This window comes from Macrosteles quadrilineatus, unplaced genomic scaffold, assembly GCF_028750875.1.
Source record: "Macrosteles quadrilineatus isolate MER2022 unplaced genomic scaffold, UCM_ALF_1.0 Scaffold_8__2_contigs__length_117827958, whole genome shotgun sequence".
Classification (NCBI taxonomy): domain Eukaryota; kingdom Metazoa; phylum Arthropoda; class Insecta; order Hemiptera; family Cicadellidae; genus Macrosteles; species Macrosteles quadrilineatus.
Window position 1 is genome coordinate 37,537,703 of NW_026542601.1, and position 25,674 is coordinate 37,563,376.

At 34.4% G+C, this 25,674-nt stretch overlaps 1 protein-coding gene and 1 long non-coding RNA gene across 2 annotated transcripts; both read right to left on the reverse strand.

The window, feature by feature from the left end:
• Positions 1 to 112: 112 nt before the first annotated feature.
• LOC129000736 (uncharacterized) lies at positions 113 to 8,136 on the reverse strand. Its single transcript, XR_008491355.1, has 3 exons — positions 8,024 to 8,136; positions 665 to 797; positions 113 to 257 (listed from the first exon to the last, which is right to left on the reverse strand). It is a non-coding gene; the product is annotated as an uncharacterized LOC129000736 (long non-coding RNA).
• A 1,155-nt stretch (positions 8,137 to 9,291) lies between these two features.
• On the reverse strand, positions 9,292 to 18,554 carry LOC129001811 (cytochrome c oxidase subunit 7C, mitochondrial-like). Its single transcript, XM_054429259.1, has 4 exons — positions 18,495 to 18,554; positions 15,282 to 15,374; positions 14,481 to 14,598; positions 9,292 to 9,397 (listed from the first exon to the last, which is right to left on the reverse strand). The coding sequence occupies exons 1-3, from the start codon at positions 18,537 to 18,539 to the stop codon at positions 14,485 to 14,487; spliced, it is 252 nt and encodes an 83-aa protein (XP_054285234.1). The 5' UTR covers positions 18,540 to 18,554; the 3' UTR covers positions 9,292 to 9,397; positions 14,481 to 14,484.
• Between the last annotated feature and the right edge of the window lie 7,120 nt (positions 18,555 to 25,674).

Here is a 25,674-nt window from a genome sequence, read left to right on the forward strand (position 1 = left end):
TTGCCGAAGGAAATAGTCACGAAGGAAAGGAACTGTCTATTGGTAGTTTGGAAATCATTGGTTATTATATTTCTGTTAGCATTTTAAATACAAAGGTAAACATTATACACAATTTAGAATATAATGTCATGCCTGAAAAGCTTTATTTCAGTAAAGTCAATGACATGTTTTGTTAAATTGCAACAATAGTTGTAGACTTGTTTAAGCTGTCCAGGCGATCTCCTTTGTGTAAAGATAGCAAAATTGTCCACTCTCATCTGAAACAAACATTATAATAACACAAAGTACAACTAACCCACGTATACTAATTAATTGTGGTGAGATTTTGAGATTTAAAATTTTGTAACAGCTTACAAATTTTAATAGTTATTGAAATAGTGAGTAGGCATATTAATTTTTATTTGTATAAAGATACATTAATATTTATACGCATCACAAATTATACATTCCTGTGAAAACTAACATTATTTACCAAGATTACTAAGATTTTAGGAGTCCAATCCAAAATTATGGTCTGCAAGTATGAACAAGTATTTGTCCAATGGTCTGATAATCACCCAACCTTAAACTAACTAGTCAATTAGTTATACAGTATTAACAATTTACCTAATAACGTAAAACAATTTGGAGGGATATTGATTCGTCGGGGTCACAATAAACTTACAAGATAACGAAGATATGGGTTATTTTTGCAGTTGGAACCTCAGCATCATGAAAGGTAACCATGAAGCTGACCCGAAGAAGGCTAAGAAAATAAGGGTAGTCCTGTAGGGGTTGTCAGTCCTGAAGGGTAAAGTCTGTAAAGAATAAAAAAATTAGGCCTAAGAAAAGTAAGACTGATATATGTTTTGTTAGGCTATGATTTAACTACCTTAACTTTGCTTAAACTGGGCAAGGCTGGGTAGGATTCCTGAAAGGATTGTAGGAGCCATCCGTGACGTCATATTTGTAGATTTCAGAGGAACAATTCCATGATGTTTATACTTTTTCGAGTTCAATTCAAAGTTGCAATTATTGCAACTGTACTATAGACTAACCAACATGTATGTGTTATCATTGTTTTATCTATGCCTGTCTGAGAAAGTCATTGTCAGACACCGCCATACATCAGGATGGGAAGTTACAAAATAGATTCTGACTAGAAAGTTTAGTTTTATATGTAAAGTGTTAAGTGAAAGTCAAAACCTGTGTTGGAAGTATAAACGAATTTACCCTATGTTAAAAGAAAAAATTTCTAAAATTTAGATGCTTTAAATGAAGTAAATAATATGAAATATGGTAAAATTTAGAAATTCATCGTATATTTCACCATACCATCTCCTCAAGTCGTCTGCGAACCCTACAATGTATACTTACTTTATAAATTTTGAATAAACAACCAGTTTTAGTAATCCTGGAAATGTTTAACATGGGAAACGGACCATCAATATGACGTCACGGATGGCTCCTACGATCCTTTCAGGAACACGACCCGGGCAAGGCTTGTAAAGGGTATACCTAAACAGAACACATAATGGCTTGTAAATATAACTTAGTTTAAACATAGGCTAACAATGATATTGTCAGCCAATGTTTTAACTTCGTTATGTTTAGTTAAACGGTTAAATTGAAGGAAAGAGACCGAAGGGCTGACACATCTTTGTTGGGCTATGGTTAAGCTGTGTTGTGATTGTTACATTACAGTTCGATAGCTTTGAAAATGTTTACACACGTTGAACACAGATATAGTCATTTGTTTACTTAAGGAAATGGTGAATGACAATCATCAAAGTGTGAAAATGACATAATTAGTTCTAGGTTGGCTGTTTCAGTTGGTCAAACATGTATAAACTAAGCCCCATTGTTAATTTGAAATTTTATTATTTGATTACGTGTTAGTCAGGTTAAGTGTAAGAAAAGGCCAGGTGGCGCTTACTTTGCCATACAAAAGAATGTTTCTGTCAATTATTTGTATTTACAATTTCATCAACTACTGTTGTGCCCTTAAATATATTAAATTAAAACCCATTTTGTTAGAGCCACTTCTTTCATTGTATTTAATAACAAAATCCAAAACTTAAAGTAAACATGAAACAATAATATATCAAACCAGATGACAAGCAAATAAACAAACTATTAATGTAGACCTCAGGACATCTCCCTCTTAAAGTTCTTCTATGAACCTCTTGGCAGGTTTAACAATTCTGGTAGGTCTGTGTATGGTTGAAGAATGATTATGTAGGTTGGATCTTGGTGTATGTGTCTGTCTTGGAGGAAGTGTCTGTGTATGGGGGTTTTCTTTATCAGGATTTTCTCTTTCTCCAGAGGAGAACATAGGGAATAAGAATTTTGAATTCCTGATATATCTTCCTCCCTTTTTTGTTTCAACGTTATATTTCCTGTTCTCTAACTTCTCCTTGATTACCCCTTCTTCTCTTCGGTCCGATACCCAAACTTTAGCGTTTTATGGGTAATCCTTGACCTGGGTCACTCTATGTCTTTTATTGAACTGTTGTTCCTGTTTCCTCTTTTCTTCCATTTGTCTAAGTCTATATCTATTGTGATTTGGAGTGGCTGGAAGTAGAGTTGCTTTATTCACTGGTAGATTTGTTCTTAAAATCCGTCCCATTAGTTGTGATGGGCTATAACCACATTCCTTTGGCGTCGTATTGTATGCCAATAAGCCCAGATGTCTATCCTTACACTTCTTTAATATGTTTTTGAAGATTTTCACACCACTTTCAGCTTGACCATTGCACTGATGATGGTATGGTGAACTAGTTTCCACTGTGAAGTCGTATTCTGATTTGAATAGTTCCCATTCTTCTGATAGAAATTGCACACCTGAGTCTGATCTAATTGACTCGGGGATGCCATGCTTTTCAAACGATGTCTTCATTGATTTAATCAATATTGCCGTTGAACAGTTAGATACCTTATATACATCAATGTATTTGGAATAATAATCCATGAGAATTATGTATTTATCATTGTTGAATTCACAAAAATCTACTCCGATTTTCTGCCAGGGTCTTTCAGGAACCTCTGTAGGAATCATAGGATGGCGAGGAGGCACTCTGTCAGCAATGCATTGCGGGCAATAGGTTACTTTTTGTTCGATGTGATGATTAATTTTGGGCCACCATACTGACATTTTAGCCCTTTCTTTACATCTTTTAATACCTTGATGACCTTGATGAATATTATCTAACATTTCTTTTCTCAAGGATGGAGGAATCACTATTTGATTATTTCTCATAAGTATATCTTCATTGATCGACAATTCTGCTTGATGATCCCAGTATTCTTTTAATCTTTCATTTAATAGGTTCTTATTTTTAGGCCATCCTTGAATTGTAATATCTAACAATTCCTGTAAATCTTCTCTTTGATTTTTTATTATTACATCTAATTTATTAGATGATACTGGGATTGATTGAACTACTGTTCTTACACATGCTTCTGCTTCTTCTGCAAGTTTCTCAATATCTTCCTCTTCAGTTTTGTTGATTGGTGCTTTTGATAACGTGTCGGCAGTTGTTAATTGTTTTCCTGGTACCCACAATATGTCGTACGAATATCTCATTAATCTCATTTTAAATCTCTGAACTCTTAGCGGCAGTTCATCCAAACCCTTACTACTTAAAAGAGGAATCAGAGGTTTATGATCAGTTTGAATTTGAAACTTCAATCCTGTTATAAAATTTTTGAAACGTTCACATGCCCATACTATTGCATAAGCCTCCTTTTCAATTTGTGCATATTTCTGTTGAGTCGGTGTTAAGCTCTTTGATGCGTAGGCCACAGGTTTTAAATGTCCTTGATGTTCTTGCAAAAGTGTTGCACCCAAACCATAAGCCGATGAATCGGCCGAAATTATAGTTCTCCTTTTCAAATTGAATGGTATTAAGGCAGGAGTTGTAAACTCTTTAAGGCTGTTTTAAATGATTGTTCTTGACTAGGACCCCAAACAAAAACCCTATCTTTTTTTAGTAGTTCCCTCAGTGGTTGAACGATATCAACAAGGTTTTCTATGAATTTTCCGACATGATTCAACACTGGGTGTGGGGAAATCGATTATTGCTTGTAAGTGTTTGGGATCTGCTTGAATCATACCAGAAGAAATAATGTGACCTAAGAATGAAATCTTTGTTTTTCCTATTTCACACTTGTCATTTAAGGTAACTCCTTCTTTTTCCAATTCTTGTAACACTCGGTCTAGTCTGCTGTCATGCTCGGGTTTACTTTCTCCGGTAATTAAAATATCATCCATATAACACAAAATTCCTGGGATGTCTCCAATAATACTTTTCATCCTGTTACAAAATATTTCCGGGGCTGTTGAAATTCCGAAGGGAAGTCTTTTAAAACAAAATCTACCAAATGGTGTTATAAATGTTGTCAATTTTGAGGAACCCTCATCTAGCGGTATTTGCCAAAACCCCGAATTAGCATCTAATTTTGAATACCATTTGGAATTCCCTAGACATCCAAGTAAGTCCTCAACAGTATTAAAAACGTTATTTTCTCTCTGTAAATGGTTGTTTAAAGCTGAAGGATCAATGCATATTCTTACACTGCCATTAGGTTTAGGTCTTACCACCATTGGATGACACCACTCCGTAGGCTCGCAAACTTCTTCAATGATCAATCTTGAAATGTTCCAATTTCCCATCAAGTTTTACATCAATTTCAAATTCATTCTGTTTATTGTAGTTCCTTGTTGTCGCTCTTATTTTCTTAACTTCAGCTCTGTTAATGTAATACCCGTCCTCGCTTCTATTATCCTGTTCCAATCTGTTCTCGGTATTTTCCTGAATTTGATTCAGGGTTGGGTTTCTGTATTTATTGTTCTGATTTCTGTATTTATTATTCTGTCTCTTTTTACAACATCGGCTGAAGTGTCCTTGCAATCCACAGTAGTAGCATTCAATATTATTCTGAGCAGGACATTCCTCCTTAGGATGCCTCTGTCCTCCACAGTAAAAACAATTAGAAGTATATTGTCTTATGTTTTGTTTCAAGTTCGGATGTTTTTTCACTTGGTCTATTTCTGCAAAATCTTGTTCTCTTGATCTGTTAACAGTAATTTGTTGGTTCTTTATAATTTCACTTTGTTTCAATCTATTTATTGTTTCATGCAAGGTTAGGTCAGCCATCAGTTGAAGTTCCTTAGATAACTTTGAATCTGTTATTCCAACAATGAGTTTATCCCTAATAAGGCTGTCTTTCATGTCTTTGTAATCACATGAAGAAGCTAATTGATGTACATCTGTTATAAAATCGGATATCGGTTCATTTTGCTTTTGTACTCGTTGATTGAATTTCGCTCTCTCATAGGTCAAATTCACCCTTGGTGTAAAATACTTATTAAGTTTTTCCACCACTTTATCATAAGTCTTTTCATCTTCTTCTGTTACTCCTGCTGCTATTAATACATTTTCAAACCATCTTTTGCACATTCCATCGCATTTTTTTAATAGTGAATAGAACAATGTCCCGCTTTTTGAACACAGTTCGGTAACTTGTATGCCGGTGCAAGCAATGACCATAAAACACTGCACGACCATAGCTATGCAACATGTGTTCACAAGAGAACAGAAAACTATTAAAACCTGAGTGCCAATTACATTTTATTATGTTTCGACTACGGTTTGAAATCTTGTTTACAATACCTTGACGAGTCGTATATAGCCAACACATTCAAAGAGAAGAAATTTTCTTCTCTTTGAATGTGTTGGCTATAAACTTAAAGTAATTTCGCCACTATTTAATAGTGGCGAAATTACTTACGGACGAAGAGTTAGAGTAAAATTAGTTGAAAACAAGAACACACGCTCTTTTGAAACTGTTACAGTTTGGGTGTCATTTGTGCGACATGTCACTTGTTCGTCAAGCCAGTTGAATGTATTTTTTAATAATACAAAAACCACTTTGTTGACAAATATTTGTTTGCCAATATCGTTGACCATAATGTAAAATTCATTTAATAGTTTGTCGAAAAAGTGGTCTTTGTCAATTTAAAAAGACGATGAACTGGCTTAGCGACCCAGTGATTTGTCGGACAAATGGCAGTCACCCCTATAACTTTTCTATCTGGGTGCTGATTGCAGGGTGCAAACTGGTTGTATTTTCTATTTTAGCATTGGATTTATTTATTTATTTTTAATGTGTATGTTTTCTATGATATTCTCTTCGTTTCAGAGACATAGCCTTACAAGGTTTTGTGGACTTGTAAACCAACAGCTTAAGATCGGTTGACAACAACCCAATTAGGTAGACTATTATTACTCAGAAAAGTAATGCATTCGTGATTGACCAGATAAAACACGGCACTCACAAAAGAAGTCCTTATTCATAACTATGACCACTACGACATACGTGTTCTTTTGGCGGATTTGTTAAGAAATATCTTACTTCGGTCCTAAAACCATAAAATAGATTTTTTGCTGAACTAGAACACCTGTTAATTAAAACATTTTTCAACACGGGTGCAGGGTCACACGCGACATTATAATATGATAACAAAGATATCCTTATCACTACAACTAACAGATAACCATAATCTAGACTAGTGACAAGCTGATAAAAAAGTTACAAATGAGAAACATTTCAACCCTGATGTAAAAAAATTGGACGCCATATATTTTAAAGACAAATGTGTTGTTCTCAGTTGTCAATAGTTCGAGTATAGAACTTTCAACCCCAAATAGGGGTGTCAATCTTATGCCAAGCAATAGATATATTTTTCCTACAGCTTTACAACGCGTATTTGTGATTAAAATGAAGTAATAGATATCCAAGTGACAAAAACCAGAAGGACACCATTAAGACTTATTTACTGTTGATTTATTCGTGTTGGGTAGGTAAACGTCTTCAGATAAAGTAACTGTCTGATGACTATGTTGTAATTCATTTCTACTAAAGACTCTATGAATAATAATGTTTACATGCTCATTAATCTCGTTATTATGAAATAATGAGTTTATTCCTTCAAAACAAATCGATACAAAATAATACATTTACTTGGAACTAAAATTTATTTCCTTAAATACAATTTAACTACTTTCAAAAAAAAGTTAAAGTGTTTGACATTTAAAATTGAGGTCACAAAATAACTAATTATTAGTAGCCTAGGCTAACAAGTTTTAACGTGCACTTTATTTTATATTGTATTCCACAAGTTTATGCCTATAAAGTTCTTTCAGTACAAAGAGTTTTAGTTATGTAAAATTATAAAAGGGGTATAATTTTATCTACTTTCTTCTTTGAAAGATCCAGTTTTTTTTTTCAAATTAACTAACACAAACATAATTAAACTTTGTAACACAAAAAGGAAATTTCCACACCATTGAATTGTTAACAATATAAACGATTCTTTGCAAGTTTTAAGAAGGGTCAGACAAATAAAATAGAGAACAAAAATCATGTAAATTAGCTACTTAATTTTTCACCCCTCTTCTGGCAGGTGAACACATATCTTTGAAATTTTGTGAGGTTTTATTAATCTTTGGACAATGATATTGTTACAAAACTTATTTTAGATACAAAAACAGAATAATAATTGCCTTGTTTGTGATATGTGGATAGGCACGTTGACTTGTGACGTTTTAACTTTAACGTTTTCTGCATAGTGTTAAACAATAAATTTACTTGAGCAGAGCCCAAAATTATAAATTATTACTACTAAATTCTTTAGTTTACATAATTTTATTTACATTTAAATCTCGTCCTTTGCTTGAATTTAGGGATGTTCTTAATAAATTTTAAATGAAGTTAAAATATACCAAATAAAAAATATACAGTCCGATTGAACCAATGGGTTGATAAACATTGTCCAGTTAAAGACATGTTATTTATGCCAAAAGAATTATAAAAAATGTTCTATTCGGTTAAAATGTGTCCGGATAAGAGGGTGTCTACTGTAACTTAAATAAGGTGGTTATCTTGTAAATAGCGTCTTTAATTTCACAAAATTCCCGTACACAATTTATTCAGTAAAAACAAAAAACTTTTCAAATTAAATCTAAACATTTCTACTCACCGCTCCAGGAACCCCTCCTTGCGCAGCTTCTCTTCTGATTGCAGAAGTAGCAAATTTGCGAATCGCTGAGAGCATGGTGGTCGTGCACAGTTTAGTCAGTGTTGAAAGTGTAAAGAACTGTTAGATCCACACTATCGCTTATCACTATCGTTATGGTCTTGTTTACGATAATATGAGAACCAATAGCCTGTTCATACTGAGTTGAATCATAGAGTTCAGTTGAATCATACATAGAGTTGATATAGAGTTTTTAGAGAGTCAAGAGGCTATGGACAGTTCGGATTAGAAGAAAAAATTGTTGTTAAAGAAAGTAATAGGTTTTATTTGGTAAAAGATTTAGTGAAATGCAGTTTTTTAAAATTTACATAATAAAAAAAACTAAAACAAAATAGTTTTAACGGAATCTAAATTAAAATACTAAAACATGGAATTTGTAACAAGGCTTTTATATTTTCTGCAATTGTTTGTTCATATGTGATAATGGGAGCTGGTGTGGATATAAACTTAATTTGGTGTTAATAAATCTGTTTTATTTGGTGAGATTTTGTACAATAATGTTTTCAAATTGGCCCAAAATAAAACCTTTTTATTTGGTGAGAATTTTAGTACAGTCACGTTTTTCAAATTGATCCAAAATATAAAAAACTTTGTTCATTATACTATTGCTTGAAAATAAAACCAAAACCACTAAAACAAAAGCAAAAAAGTTAAGAATTCCGGGGCTATTACTGGCCCTGACCAATAAACTTGCTCTGACCTTAAATCATTGGCCAGTCTCCAGATATGCGGAGGGTCAGGAGTCAGGTTCCACCATACAGAGTATAATTCGTAGCCTGTGAAGCCTCATTCGTTCCTGTTCAAGACTTTAATGGAAATAAAACTGGACAGTATTTGGACGGAGTAATGAGGACCTTTACCAATTTTAACGTTATATTTACTTGTAGCATGGTTCTAAATAAAGTCTTTCAAATATTCACTGCATGATGTTTGTAGTAATAACATTATGAGCGTTTACATGCGCAAAATAAATCATATTATTGTGAAGGGGGTTTATGAATACATGAAATATTCCTTAGACCTCCAAAGATAAACAAATACAATTCGATTCATGAAATACGAGGCTCACTGGAAAATACATAAAATCTTGCTTGGCATAACAAGTAAATATGGACGAGTATGAATAACAAAATTATAAAAATAAGACTCATGACAGTTAACAACTTTTGAATAAACAGAAACTGGAATATAAAGGAAAGGCAACATTATGGTAAACAAAGGATTAAATCTTTATTTACAAACTATAACGTTAGAGTAATTTTAAAAAGTAACTTAACAATACATGGTAATGTTGTCTAAAGTTTTCTGATGGAGAACCTGCAACAGAAAAAATGTAACATTAACTTTGTGTACAATACTAAGTGTATTCAATTTAGTGTATACAACTACATCCTAATATACAGGTTGTCCCGAAAGTTAGTCAAACACCGGAAAATAGTCCTATGTGTAGAAAAATAAAAAGGAAATTAAAAAATGAAAATCTTCCCAAAAAGCAATAAACACCAATAAGAATTTAAATGAGGAGCCTTTTATCAACAACTTAATTTTATTTTAAATCGATCCTTTTAGTATTATTTTAGTTTTAAAAAGTAATTAATTGTACGATTTTTGTTTCACACAGATATAGAAAGCGTAATCTCAAGAAGCAATCGAAATCATCGTCAAATCTACCCTTAACTGTATCAACTATTTGATCTTGATAGCTTTCACAACGACCGCCCAATCCCCTCAGCATTTTGTTGATTTAATCACTACACAACGCATGGAAATCAATTGAAACCCCGCCAGCCCGCATTCGTATGATAAGTTATTTAAGATATACAATGTTATTGACACAATTGCCAAACTGTGTAAGATTTTGTTAAATGTTAATAAACTAAAGCACTGGCACAAAAGTGATTATTTAGTAATTATTGTGGTATAAAATGTCTAGCATCAGAGCAAAATCGTTTTGGAACTTAAACGTAAAATAAAGCATATACGTAAATTTAATTGATACTCAATAAAATTATATTTTGGGTTCAAATCAAACAACGACTGAGGAACTAATGTAGGTGTAGCTGACCACACCATTGCCGTTTTCAAATGTAAGTAAGTGTAATTTCCAAGCAAAATTAGGAGTACGATCAGTTGTCAATCAATAAAGTTTTTCCTTAGATGGGCAAGAATTAGAAATGTAAGACATTTCAACACAAATGCTTTTAAGTTTGATCATGACCACGGATTGGAAAAAAATAACGTAATAATTAATTGACATTCATATATTTTTCTTCGTAATTTAGCAAAACACTAATCAAAAGACACTAACCCGAGTACGATATATTTCGACCCATTTCCATACTACCTACATTTTAAAAACACCAGAGAACTTGCGCATAATTTCAGAAATCTATTAAAAGGAGACAAATCCGAATAAGTTTCCATTTTGCCTTCGTTTTCAAAATAAGAGACCAGAGACCTCGTGCGTTCCACCCAAGATCATGAAGTAAAAGTCTTTTACTCCATGCATCTTGCGTTCCACCTACTTATCCACTTCTCAGGTTATCTGTCTAATGGTCCTCGGCCCTCCCTGTTGCCTAACAGTAACCTGATCCACACATGTTTCGGGCTCCGGACAGTCGACTTCAGGGGCGCAACAGTTCGTCCGTGAACAATACTAATTGGAATGAGCACATGGGCTCACTGTTACCATATTGTGAACCGTCCAATACCCTTGAGATATCTCGTCTGATTAATAGACGTTTCCAAAAGTTCACTTGAAATTAGTAAGGATGACTTTATTTTAAGTTATTGTTTTTTTCAGGAAAGCGTTAAGTTTTAAAACTGATAACAATCAATATAGCGTCCGGCGAAGAAGTGCCAGAGCATTACAAAGTAGTGAACTTCAAACGTTCCGTTGGAAAACGATAATTACTATCTACTATGTATTATTACTATGTATTTTTTTCTCCAGTTAGACACCGCCTCTTCAATATTTAGAAACTCCTGGTCTATGAACCAGGAGAACAAAGACAACGGAATAAAGCATTGATTATAAGTCAGATAGATGATAAAGCAATTTTTCAAACTATATTTAGAATTTTACATTTCTGCTGCCATTATTATTATGTATAGATAGGTGCCTGCCACAAACCGCCATGGAATTAGTAGCACTAGAAATATTTATTTTTGTTAAAAAGAAAAGGAAAAAAATTAAATTTTGTTTGTTAATCTTTGTAAATCAATTGGACCTCGCCGACAAGTTTTGTAAATTTGGCGAGGCCAAGATGTTGTATTATCACAAATAAATATATTTGAATTTGAATGTCAAAGTAGTTTTGTTAGTTAATGGTGTAAAAAAGAAAATACCCCCGTCGCAGCAAACCTGCATACTAAGCGAATTTCCATCTACCCGGCTTGATTTCTACTAAAATATTCCCTATAAATGTTCAGATTTATTTCCTATTTAAAAAACATTAATTTTAGTGAGTAGTTAGGTTTGCTGCTACGGGGAAGATGTTGAGGTGTGTTTTTTCAATTGAAATATTGATAGCTTAGTATGAAATAAACCAAATTGCCAAATTTGATTAAAATATATCCATAAACAAGCAAACTAGAACAGTTTATTTATTCTCCGTAAGAATAACATGGGAATTTTAAATTTACAATTTTTTTTAATTTTCTCTGTAGTCAATGAACATTCAAAAACACTTCAATATACTAAATTATTTGTTTTTTTTAAGCTCTTCAAAATGGTCTAGAGAGAAATTTAGAAATTTAAAGTTTTTAGGGTCAAAAATGAGAAAAACCCATTTTTACCCCATAAAACCCCCCATAAACCCCTGATCCCATGGTCCGATTATGCTGGTTCGCGAACTCGTTCGAATAAATGTAGGTTTACACGTTTGTACCAAATTTCATCAAAATCGGATCAATTTTGCTCGAGTTATCGCGCTAACGGACACACACAAATATATATATATATATATATATATATATATATATATATATATATATATATATATGAATTTGAAAGGATTGTGTTTTTGGCCTCTGGGGACCTCAAAACGAAAAAGTAAATCGGTCCCGGGTCTAGGTCTTACCATGAGACCTACGGTAATAGCTTATTCCCTATATGGGAAATTCGCTAAAAGTCTTAATTGTTGGTACATAGGTTTGTGTAACTTCTGGTTTGCACAATTTAAAAAATATATGATCCCTATCAATATTATTATAAATGTTATAGTAATTAGGTTATTATACATTTGGTTAGGTTATTAGTATTGCTTCATATCCAGTCATGATAAAATTGCGTTGATATTTGCAAAATGAAAGTATATTTATCTGAAATAAATGACGGTGATTTTAAATTTAGATGTAAACTAGGTACAATACATAATAATCGATAAAACAGACGTTTCGTATAGTATATGGCTGGCTACAGGTCAGCGTACGAAAAATAAATCCAAAACTGTCAAAATAAACCTTGTAAATGAAAATTTATCAAAAATCAAACACAACAGTCTGAGCGGTTATTTAGTAATCGTAATCAGTTGAGAAAATGCTGAACAAGACGTCTGGTAGACATGAAATTACTCAATGTCCACAAGAACTGCAGAGTGCGATGACACAGCAACACAAGATGACGCGATCTTCACAATCAGCTGTGCTCGTCAAACATTTTTATTATACTGGCATGAATAATTCTAAGAAAACCCATGTACATCCTCTGCACAATTAATTTTGGCTGCTAGGATACTGAAGTAGTTTTTCCGGGTACATTTCCGCAAAGAACCTGCGATATATTATCGGCTAAAATATTAGATCGATATCGATTAAAATGTCGATACAGTATTAGATCGACATAATTATTGAGCGTAAATATAGATTTTAGTTATGGACCTTTTGTAATAGAATACTGTCCGTCATTCTTTTACAGTGTGCTGCTGCGGCGTTTAGGTTAGGTTTGTTTATGAAAAAGAGGATAGCACGATAAGAAATAGACATCTAGGTGGATTGATCTCTTTAACAAATTACACTATAAATCAACTGTCCTTTGTATAATGTTACCTAGTTTGTTACTATCAAACTGAGCCAAACTGTTCAACTAAATTTATTAACCAAACCTATTTTCCACAGCATAGGTGACAAGTCTTTTTGAAAAACATACTATCAATATTTATATGACGATATGCAAATCAAACTAATATTTCATCCGATAATATATCGTAGGTTCTATGCGGGACAATACCCGATATTCCATATTCAGTATACGAATGAGATGGCTAGTAAGTGTTTTACTAAGATAGAGATAGACTGGTTCATGGTTGAATTATTATCACAGGATGTAGTTCTATGGAAATTATACATTCTCTTATAGTTTTATTACGGTGGGAGCATGAAAGGTTCAATAGTGTAAAACAGTCGCTATTAAGCACGACTTCCGTAAATTATAAAGACAACATTAGTGGGAATGTGGAAAATGCACAACTGTGTGATATAGTATCAAATATCGGGGACAAAAATGTTTATCTCCTCGGACGACGATATCTCACTCCAGTCCGGTCCAGTTCTAATTGATGACGCAGAATTTTAATTGACTGAAGGCGGCCACGGTAACATATGTAGAAGGCATTTAATTGGTCGAAAATCTAGTCCGGAACGTTAATTGGAAATTCCATTGGTTTCTTATACAAACTTGTAAAAACAAGGACCCCTTCGCGATACCGTTATCGAAAGTTGAAAGTACGCAAGTACTCTATGGTAACGGCTCAAATCACAGGGTTTCTCCAATCAAAATCGTTGTGGGAAATTCGAGCCGTTTGCTGATTTTGCAAACACAACAAAACCAACAATTTTGTACAATCCCTCAAATAATATAATTTTTCAATTTTTCTGAAAACTATATTGAAGAACTTAAAACCAAATATACTTGTATTTATTATCCTGAAGTGTGCTTTTACGGTTATGGGTTGCGAAAAAAATTATAAATTCAAAATGTCTATGTTATTCTTATGGAGAATAAGTTAACTGCTGTGGTTCGCTTGTTGTTGTTGTGACCAAATTTGGCATATTTATCCATTTTGTACTAAGCTACTATTAACATCTCACATATTCCATAGGGAATGAATATACCTGATATATTAAGGAAATATTCAAGTGAAAATCGAATCAGGCAATGGAAATTCGCTTAGCCTTTAGTAAAAATACGAAAAGGGAAAATTATGAATCGTTTAGCCCCCAGGTTTAATGCGGTGGTGGTTTTTATGAAAAGGCAAGGAAGAAAATTCGACACGGTTGCGTATCAGGAAGTTTGGAGGCATTGTGTTTTCGAAAGTACCATTATACCAAGATCGGAAAAAATAAGAAAGTAATATTTTATTCACCTAAAGTTATTTTATCTTATGATATTCGAACTCACCAGATTACTTAGTAAGCGCGTGCCTGAGCACTAGGAAGGGGATGGACATGGCAGATCCGCAGTAGATGACAAAGTACGCAGTCAGCTTGTACTTATTGCTGATGTCGAAAGGCAGGTTCTGCAGGAAATAAATAAATAAATAAAAATCGCTTAACAATACAAGTATTTGAACTTATTATAAATACTATTTGAGTTGAGTACCTATGCAGTAGACTTTCAATTTTCACAAGTATTTCTGGAGATTATACCATTAAGTTCATTGTTAGGCGATTTCTGTCTTTGCATCATGAAAGATTCCATTTGAAACATGAGAACACTGCATTACAAGGTGAATTTGGAATGTAGTATAAAAATAATTCTAAAATAATCCAGGGGAAAAACATCCAACCAATTACAGAAATGTTTGTTTGACTTGAATGATGAGTTTTTCATCCAAATCAAATTTCTTTTATGATCACTAAAAATTATAAACTATTTACAACTTTGTAAATCTTTCTTTTTTCTTTTTTGTAGATCTTTCTTTGAGATCACTCCGTCTTTCCGAAATCACAGATGGGCGAAAACATTGTTTGGTGGCTAATTTTGTCTCCACAATTTATGGGTGATTTAACCAAACTCGTCAAGATTATGGATGTACCTAGCCTTTGAACTACAAACTACGAGAATTGCAGTTATTTCTCCTTTTGAATCAAATTTTCAACTTCATCTTTGCCTCAGTTTGCATATCAATTGTTAAAGACGTTTCAATACTGTAACTACCCTTTGTAAATACACTGTTTTATGTAGGATTTGTATGCTTACAATGCCGGGAATTCCACCGTCGGGTCCGTGACCATGACCACTCATCCTAGCGGCCGAGGTGGAGAACAGACGTCCAATACGACTGGCAATCATCTGGAACAAAGAGTAAGTTATTGTAGACATATAGACACACAGAGTAAGTAAAGCAGTTCACAATAAATTCCCTGTAACCTTTAAACCGTGTAGGGAACAATGAAACAATGCATTTCAGCATTGAAGTAAAGGATACAGGGATACCAACTTAGAGTTTTTTGTCTCTTGGTAATTTGAATTTGGGTTGCGTTTGAAAAACACCGAATAAAGATAGACAGTCACATATCAAGCCAGATGAACAATAACATTTGCATTGGGAAAATCTAAACTAAAATTACATTTCTTATAAAAAGTAAAAGATAATCATAAATCTATTAAGGTTGACTTAATATACATTCTAAACTTTCCGAGGTCGTTCAATGGGTTCGGCTTACAATGGGAGAGGGAGGTGATTAGGGCCTAAACAGTTTTACTGCATTGAAGTGAAAGTTTTTTTTTTTTTTTTAAAGAATGCTGTGGGAGTGTCGTGAAAAGTTGAAATTGTCGAAAAGAGAATAACTATGAAAGCTTGGAGAACTATACGATAAAAGTGTTTTCTTAATGAATGGTAGGGATTCCAAGATGTAAATGGAGGGGAAAATGAGAACTTTATAGGATCTGAAGACTTCTTTGCAGGATTTGTGATGGCAAAGGAAAAAAATCGGAGTGCCTTTTTTAAGTTTGAATATAAACTGAGTCCTTTGGTTTTTTCGGCTGAGACCACTGTTATGCAGCAATAAGTTATTTTACATTGTGCAATAATTTGCATTGCCTCCGTCTATAGTACGTAGTTTAATTATACACAGCGGGTGAATGGAATGTGGCCATAGTATGAATGCCCCCATACTAATATAGGCCTACTGCAGCTACTCTCTAAAAAATCTAACTAAAATAGCGTCACTGCATCATTAAATAACAACAACGTGCGGAATTGAACAATATTCCACAGCCTCATGAATCAAGCAACACAGCCGACGCGTTCCAAACATAACCTAAAACTTTCATGAAGCAGATCAGTACAAACGTGCTAACAGGCATTTTAATTTAATTAATATCAAGATTGTACAAGATACAATTAGCGGACTACGTTTGGGGAATACAACAGCATAAAAATGTCCCTTTCGCATCAAGATGACATTCCTGCAATTAATACTAACACTGCGCGTGTACACGACTGATTGCAGACTGGTATGTTTTAAATTGGAAGAATTATCTGCAATAATTGCACAGCGATGAACTGACTACACAAATTTCAAAATATTAAATTCTGTAAATGTAAGCTAAACCCGTTTTTTGCAACTAGATAAGATCCTAAACGCATAAACAAGTTTTATAATAGCAACGATTGAAGAATTTAAAATAACTAAATTTTGATTTAAACCGGATCAAGAATAAGCATCTTCACGTTTTTGCAAGTGTCTGCGCTTGCGCGAAAACGTGCGTCATTGCGCCATTCCGATCAGCTGTTCGCAGAATCAGCTGTTGAACACAACCATCTATATCATCCACATGCGAACAACGCCGCCACTGCCTGTTGTATATCATCTCCTACAATGCTTCCCGATATATATGAAGATGTATTTATCATCGTTTCTTGTCGATAGCACTGGTTATGCATTTTCGTTGCGTTTTATCAGTATTTATGAGTACTGCTGGTGTTATATGACCTGGTAGATTACTGAGAATGTACGTGCATGAAATATTAACTATAAAAGCCTTTACTTCTAGTCCATATTATTTGGATTATTAATTTGTTATTTATAATAGGCTACTCCTGAAATATAGAGTTTCCAACTCCCCTATTACTAATGAATGTACACGTGATAAATCACAATCGAATAAGTTATTTTTGTGAATGGATATATTGTGTCTGCATTCTCTTATTGCAACCATTTGCTATAGCCCCTCTACTACAGTATTTAACCACACAACTGATAAAATTATTGGGTCTCCTCGTAACAAACATACAAATCAAGTCGATTATGAACACGTGATTTACAGTCAGAGCAGGATTTAACTGTCACTTATTATATAGATCCAATTGTCTTTATTATTTTGGATTTTAAAAGTTTTACCAGCTCAAAAATTGCATAACGATACTGCTAAAACTACACCACATTGTAAATACATAACAATGTAATATTTCAAGAGCGTATAGTAAGACTTAATCACAAGTTTTACCTGGGGCTGATCTAAAGAAACATTTATAATGATAAATGAAGTTCAACTGTTTAGATTTGCAAATTAAAAAGGAAATGCCCTTTAAAAAGTTGAAAGACAGGCTCACCTTCGCTGAGTGGAGTTCGCTGCAAGACTGGGCTATTTATAAAATTGTACTACGACCAAAAATAATCGACCACGTCGAGTAGAGGTTACGCGACAGTGGCAAAAACTCGTAGATCATCAATGAAAACAATTACATATAAATTATCAAAAAACCCATGTAAAATGTCTGTAGATGCAATAGATGGTCTGTTAAAATGTTAGTTTTAATTGTATAACGTGCATTTAATTTCGCCAACCTCCAACCAATATCGTCGCTTACAAGAACGTAGGATACATTAATAACATAAATTTTATGTTCAACACTTTTAATAACAAATTGTTATTTAAATATCAATCAAATTCAGCTTAAAATGTAAAACTACAGGACACAATATGGTATTTTTACGCTAAGAAAATATAGTACGTGTGTGTGCTTTCAACTTCTTTCCGTACATATTTTAAATTCACTTGGTTGTATTGTGTTGAAAAAATCGAGATTTTTACTATGGCATATCAATTCCTGGTCTAGATGAGTAAGTTATTTTATTTTGGAAGTTTCAGTACTTGCACCGTTACAAATAATTAAAGTTTACTTTTACTGTTAATTATTCCCTTGTTATAGTTTATTTCTTGCTGTTCAATGCATATTTTAGGATACTAATTGTCATTATAGTATGATAAAACCTAGTGATATATAGGTTGCAAAAATATATAATAGGATGTGCATTAATATATGATAACGCCATACAGAATTTGTAGCCTATACTGACTAATGTCACAAAACAAGATAGCCCCTGCTTTATACGTTAGACTGTACAGTACGTATTACTAATATATTTTAGATGAATATTTTTAAAAGCTAAAAGCGTTACTTACATATAAAATATCCCAAAAGAAATCTAGCGGTTTGTCTATCTCCATCTGACTGCTACACCCGTTTTAAGCTTGTTGAAAAACATTATCGATCACTAGAACCATATTACAACAGCCGTACATCCACTAAACAGCTGATTTCTACGCAAGCGAAGCCGCGGCCTTAATCAGCTGTTTAACAATGTGAAAATCAGCTGTTAGCAACAATGGCGGTGTCAACAATGGTCGTGGCGACGGAAAAGGAATCGTCGTGGCTGCCACTTATTCAGTATGCAACACTGCCATGGTTGCCCAACCGCCTTTCTACCTGGGTTGGTAGTTGATAGTTGGTAAGACTGGTGCCGTTTTTGTAGAGAAGTTGCCAGGTGTGCCAGAGCACTGGTTTTGATTAGAATCGATTTCCGATTACGGTTTATTATCGCGGATTTCTGCGAAGAAAGCCTCGGTCGAAGTGTTGTTTATCGATAGACATTAAGAGTAATTCTCGCTCCTTGTTTGTGTATCAGCCTAATGAACGGGGTTTCCGGTTTTCGATTAAACTGTAGTATCAAAAAAACTAAACACAACAAGCATTTATCAAAAAACGAATTATTTTTAAAAAAAATTACGCAATCATAACACAAATAACAACAAAATTAAGTATCACTAAGATAAAGTTCAAAAGGTTGATATTTGGTTGAAAAGTGTGTTTATGGAGAAGTTAAATTAAAAAGAAAAACGTTGATAAACATGTATTTGACAATGAATACGCACAGTTTTTGTACATGTGAGATAGACATATTAAGCCCGGTTTTAGGTGGGGGAAATAAACATTATGTGTAAGAACTTAAAAAAAAGAATATGCAGAATCTTTTTTACTATTTTGCTAACTAACTAAACTATTTCTACCTTAAAAGATACTTGAGGTTACGACAAAGGAATACAAGTTGAAAATCCGCAATTAACTCCATTAATATCCATTGTATGCCTTAAACCATCTCTAAAACCTGTCATAAATCATAAAACAGGACTACAAGTGTCCAGTGATTATAGAAATCCACCGTGAAATACGTCTGAAAAAAAAACATATTGAGGTTATGTTCCACACGGCCCACCAATCACGGAGCACTAAAAGGCGGAAACACACGAAACGAGCCGACTGAGGGCGGAAATAACCGAGAACGTCCGAATGAGTGATAGCAGTTGGTGGCAACAATAGATCACGTGATTATCTCCAACTCCCGCCAAAATGCCATGTGGTTAGAAGACGGAATACATAAATGCATTAGTTAGTCATTGAAATCTAAGATACGAGTCAATTCACCGAATAATTTATGCGGGCAAGGTTTGTGTTGTGTGCTAATGTTGAATGTCGAGATAATTTTTCCATATTGGATATTGAATATCTGATCATAATTATATTGATACTGACACTGAAAACGTGGAACTAAATATGATGATTGATTATAAACCCCAAAAGTAATTCACTAAAATACTGATAACTGTAGTAGCTGTGACTTTGCATTTTTGGTCTAACTATATCAGTCATGGGAGTAAAAATGTATGAACTGTTCATTTCATGTATAGTTCAATTACAACTGGCGCACGGATGTACAGTATAAGGATTAAAGAAGGTTTCAAATAAGAACATTCATTCAAACATGAACACAGAACTGCATCTTTTGTTGTTTAGTAGCCTACAAACAAACAACTTTGGTCCCTAAAACAAAAATCACTGCAACGATTTAAGAAAAAGTATTCAGATGCTGTTCAGAAGATGATAGATGCTGTTAAAAATGATCGGATGAGTTTATATCACTTAATCTTCATGCGTAGGTTTCGTGGCCAGTGTCATTGAAATCACTTAATCTTTTACAAAAAAGTCTAATATTATTTTGCTTTTGTATATTCAAAGTCATAACTTTCCCTAAATACTGTTTTATATGTCTCCCAACCGAATACTTCTTAAATAGAACATTCGGAACAAACGTCAAGATCGGAAAAACTATCAACATGTAACTTGAAATTTGAATTCCTGGAGAAATCATTACAAAAAATGTCCGCTTTTTTATTTCACACATATGACTTAAGTACAACTAACAGTTGTACAATTCAATATTGTCAAGATATTATTTGAATGTCCCGTTCTAGGCAAGTTGATACTGTAATACCATTCAAGAGGTGTTGGTGTTTATTTATTCTATGGTTTTAGGTAGAACTATCTGAAAAGACATTAACGACATAACTATGTTTTAACCCCCCCTCATTGGGAAACAGCTGGTCTTGCCCGATAAGAACAACTTATCGCTTTATCAGCTGATCAATATTAGCGGTGGGATACGCAAAGCACCTATTATGGGACGGAATATAAATGTTTAGAAAGCTCTTATCGCTGAGGTGGGGTTGGGTGAGGTTATGTTGTGCTTTTAGCACCATCTAATATGGCGGCGAGGCGGCACTTTTGGCGGGTGTTTTTATTTCCCGCGGTCACCGCCGGGTCAGGCCATTATGTTGTCTGCAGATGTCCGTTTTGAGTCACGACCACGATCGCGATGATTTGACAATTCTTCGAGACGTATTGGGAGTGGAGTGTCGACAATGAAAGAGATTTCATTCTATCAGTTATAGAATTGAAGAATATTGCTTCACCTCTTATAGACTCTAGTTAATTGTTATAACACCTCTCAAATGTATAACCAATTTATGGGAAGGGGCCTTGGTACTCAGACTATATCTGGCACATTGCACACCTCCCTAAAAACCCTTGTTTATCAGTCATGTTTAAATTAAAATTTTGGTTTTGACATGTATATTGAAGAGGGTTTTAGTTTAATACTTTGCATAGCTACTGTATATAAATTTCGACTGGAATTTTTTTATCACAGTTTGACAAGAAGTTTCCGAGCAAAAGGCATCTCAGTTCCTTATAAAATTGACTTTTCAGAAATACCAGGATAAAAGACAGTGAGAAATAGTTACAAACGTACAGTATAACACATCAAAAAGGGCTAGATCCAGGCCAACCAAAAACTGCTACTTACTAATTTAAAACTGTCATGAGTAGCCTTCCTTAAGTAAAGCTTAATCAATGCATACTTACTCCCCATTCTAAAATATTCAAAATGTTTGCCGTACCAAACCCTAAATAAAATATTACGTCTAACAACCACAAAACATACTCGTGTTCCCCATGTTCCCGCATTCGATTACTTCCAGATCCGATAGTCGAAAGTAGTCGATCAGTCTTGTTTCGCAAGTTAATTACCAGCACGTCACGTGCGTAATCGATACATCGAGTGATTTATGATCGAGAGTTGGACGAGTCTCGAAAACCAATTAATGCTGTCCCCCATGGCTCCGTTACTCCTAATGGTTCCCGGTTGAAAGGTCCTCGGCCACGGTTAATAAATCGATGCTCAGACTTTACCATAAAGAAGGCCGACGGGAGAACATGAAAATTGCATTGTAAAAGTTAGAAACATTGTAACTATTGAATATGCTGAAGAAATCGTACAGTGTTTGATGCGATGCAAGTAAATGACTTGGAACGAATTTGGATCGGAAAAACTGTGAGGAATAATGCCGAGAAACTGCTAATAAGGAATCAGATAAGAACAACCTTTCATAAGCTAGCGATGGATAATGGCTGTCTGTCAAGCAATAATAATCGAACTGCTTTCAAATATTTTTAACTGCTAGCTAGCCATCTTCCAAATACAAATACTACCGTATACATTACCGCAATTATTGTATGCTTGACACTCAAATAGAGTATTTCTGTTAGTATAATGACGACTGTCTTTATTTTAGGTCTACCTGGGTCCCTCTCTGTTGAGTACTACAGAGTTTAAAAATAAGACAGGAGGTACTGTACTTCTTGTACAAGTCCGTTAAGAAAAAGCAAAATCACATCAATATATTTAAATAATAATATTTAGGAGCAGTCTTCAATAATAAAAAATGTGTAGTTAACCAAAAATGTATTCCTAAGAATACGTTTTTATTCCTAAATACATGATATTGCATTCAAATTAAAAAGATCGCACCGCTGTTACTTAACTTTGTAAAATGCCTAACCCCATAATTAAAACAATGAGCTTAAGTAAATGTATAGCTGTAGTTACGAAAACACGTTTCAAATAAAATTATTAGTTTATTTTATACCCAATCAGATACTGCAGTACCACCATCACAAATTACTAATCTTAAAAATTCAAACACAAAAAAATAAATAAAGCTATTAAGCAAAAATAATATACATTTTTTGGTATTTTCTTACCGTTGAAAGAGGTCCTACCCACTACTAAATGCGACTAAATTTTCAGGAAAAGCCAAGGATGTCTGCAAAGTAATCGATAGAAAACCTCGGAGTTTGCGCGATCAAATGATTCCCCAAACTGGGATATTATCCCTTCTAAAGGGAAATCTACACTGTATCAGTTCAGCCTTCAGTTGGACTAATGCACAGTGATAAATCGGGAATATTTTGGGGTGAAAATCTATTTTACAACGACAAGAGGTATATTTTCTAAACGTTCTTCAACTGTTGCATACGCTGGAGTTGGGATTCGACTTCTTAAATTCTACGTTATAATTTTATTTTATGAAGGAGTAGAATCCTGGAAATTATGTCGCATAACATATTCGTGTCTTTCTTATTCTATTTTAACAATGTGCACGTCTCCCTTTGGTTGTATAGTGAAGGAAAAATCAACAGTTAGTCGTTCTATTTGGGCATAAACACCTTAAATTTAGTAAAACTTAAATCCAGCTTATCTACGTGAAAGTATGTTTAATATACACCCACTCTGCATACATTGTACCACACAACACACAGATAGAGCCTCACACTGTCATAATATTTTATTATGAACTCTATGAAGTTGGTGATGATTGTGAAGGAAGAGGTTCATATAAGAGGTATAATTCATAATATAACACGGTCCATCACCTTCTAAATGAAAATTTAAATCCAAACAAATAACTAATTTACGTATACGAATAACATTGTTGACAAAGAATTCTGTATTTCAGATAGCTGAAAAAATATGTTTTAGAGTTTGATATCAAACATATTTTTGAGTAGGGCCCTTCCAACTATCTCTACTCATCTAATTCCACTCTCTCTTCAGCTTCTCTCGGCACACCAGCACCAGACCTCTCCTAGGTGGTCGGCGGCATATCAAAGTGGCCCTTGGACATCGCACACGGCAGTTTAGCAATACACGACCGTGATCTTTGTCATCCAGCGGGGCTAAGCCCCCCGATGCAGGTCCAACGTAGAGGCGGCTTCTTTTACAGGCTTTATCTGGCCGTAAAGGAACAGAGGTGAAGCTCATAGCACAAGTTTATTGTGATATACCACCTATGTGTCCGGTGGGGCGGTAGTTCTACGACTAAACTGAAGGACTCTCGCTTGGTTTACCTATAGCTCAAGGAATTGCCTGTTTGTCGCGCTGGAAAAGAGCACCACGTAGCATTCCTAAAGAAACTTTTCAAAAAGAGTGCGAGGCTGAGGCACTGTTCCGAAGGAATGAGGACAGTTATGCATAATTCCGAAACATATTTATCCGAATTGCACTCCGATGAGAATTCGAAGGCAATGTGCTGCTTCAAAAATGTGCACGGACGGCCATTCTTCATCGACTCTAATGAATTTCGTGCAACTTCTCCTACACGGCTGAAGCAATAATCTTCAAATGTTGCAAGGCGATGAAGACCATCCAACAACGATGTTGAGTGCAAACATCTATATGACATTAAAAAGTATTTCGGGAATCCGCCCCACGGGGTCTCACAGTTCAATGTAATCCCTAATCAGTAAGGAAGCAGTATTTTGCCCATAAACAAAGTTATAAGATCAACTGTTCACTTTTAAATGCAGTACATCAGAAAATAGCTAGCAGAATAATTGTATTATGTCAATTCATTAAGCTTAATGTCAATGACAATGTAATTTTCTGATAACTCCATAAAATTTGTTGGACGCCTCTAAGAACACCTGAAGTTTATCTGGATGGTGCACAGCTCCAAAAGACAATTCAAAAAAAAATGTTTCGCATAAGTGTCTTTCGGAGCAACGCCGGAATCTCGAAATTGCGACGATTCGTCTAAGTCTATCTGCGGTAGTTATTGACAAAGTTTAGGTACAGTTTGTGAAAATGTTTTGACGAGGCTTGGACTATTGATAAATGTAGACAATCCATTCCTATGTTAAAGTTGAAGTCAGTTTTAAAACCATCCTCAAAAACCTTTTTGGTTATATCGTTTGGCAACAAAGTATTAACGTCCTCCCAAATGAATTGAAGTTCTCTCACTAAAACACTTAAAAAAAGCGCCAGATGTATAAACAGGTCACAGTCTTGTTCTTTGGTTTTGACGACCAAATTTAGACTGGCTTACATGTGGTTAAGAGGGGAGTTTTTGTCTTCGCGCGCTTCCCACGTACCTACATATAAACGGCGCCAACGAAACTCATGTTGTGTTATGAATTTTGCCACCTGTAAAATTATCTTTTCACCATATAAAGAGCTTGCCTACTCCATTCACAAAATATATGCGGTTTTAGGGGAAGAAATTTATCCTCTCCACTTGAACATACCTTTAAAATAATAGCTCAACAGCTGAGGTTTGCCAAAACATCAATCAGCTGTGCCATATATAATAAGAAAAAAAGTAGTGTGGGAACTTCCCCTCAAACTGCTTAAATTCTGTGAACGGAGTAATTATTTAATTAAATTAACAATTTATCCGGATCGGTCCCAAGAAATGTTTGTAGCTTCACTTATCTTTGATAGATGTTTGAAGGCTCGAAAATTGACCTAGAAAATCGATAATTTTTAAACCCCTTGCAATAATTTTGGCACCTTATTCTTTGGGATGATGGTGTTTACTTAAGAAAACGGCTGGTAGTATAGGATTAGTCTTTGGTAAGATGTATAATTTTGTTGAACGCCAGAAAAAATCCCATTCCATTTTGCATTCATGCATTCACGCCCCGAAGAATGAGAGTAGACTTGTAAAGAGTAGACACTGTACTACACTCTCGAGTCTGTGACTTACTCTGTGGTGCCGGTGGTTGTGGTTTCAACTTACAGAAGTCACCGAACGTAGGCGACAGCGGCGCACTAATCTTGCGTGGGCAAACCGGTAACTAATACCAAAACAGTGTTGCATTTCTTTAGTATTCATGACATCTGTCAGA

Excerpts from the sequence above, each read along its gene's own strand:
- LOC129001811 (XM_054429259.1), bottom strand. The coding sequence starts at position 18,539 with ATGGAGATAGACAAACCGCTAGATTTCTTTTGGGATATTTTATAT. Across the intron at positions 15,375-18,494 it reads TCTTTTGGGATATTTTATAT|ATGATTGCCAGTCGTATTGG; the intron begins GTAAGTAACGCT and ends TCTTTGTTCCAG. Across the intron at positions 14,599-15,281 it reads ACGGTGGAATTCCCGGCATT|AACCTGCCTTTCGACATCAG; the intron begins GTAAGCATACAA and ends TATTTCCTGCAG.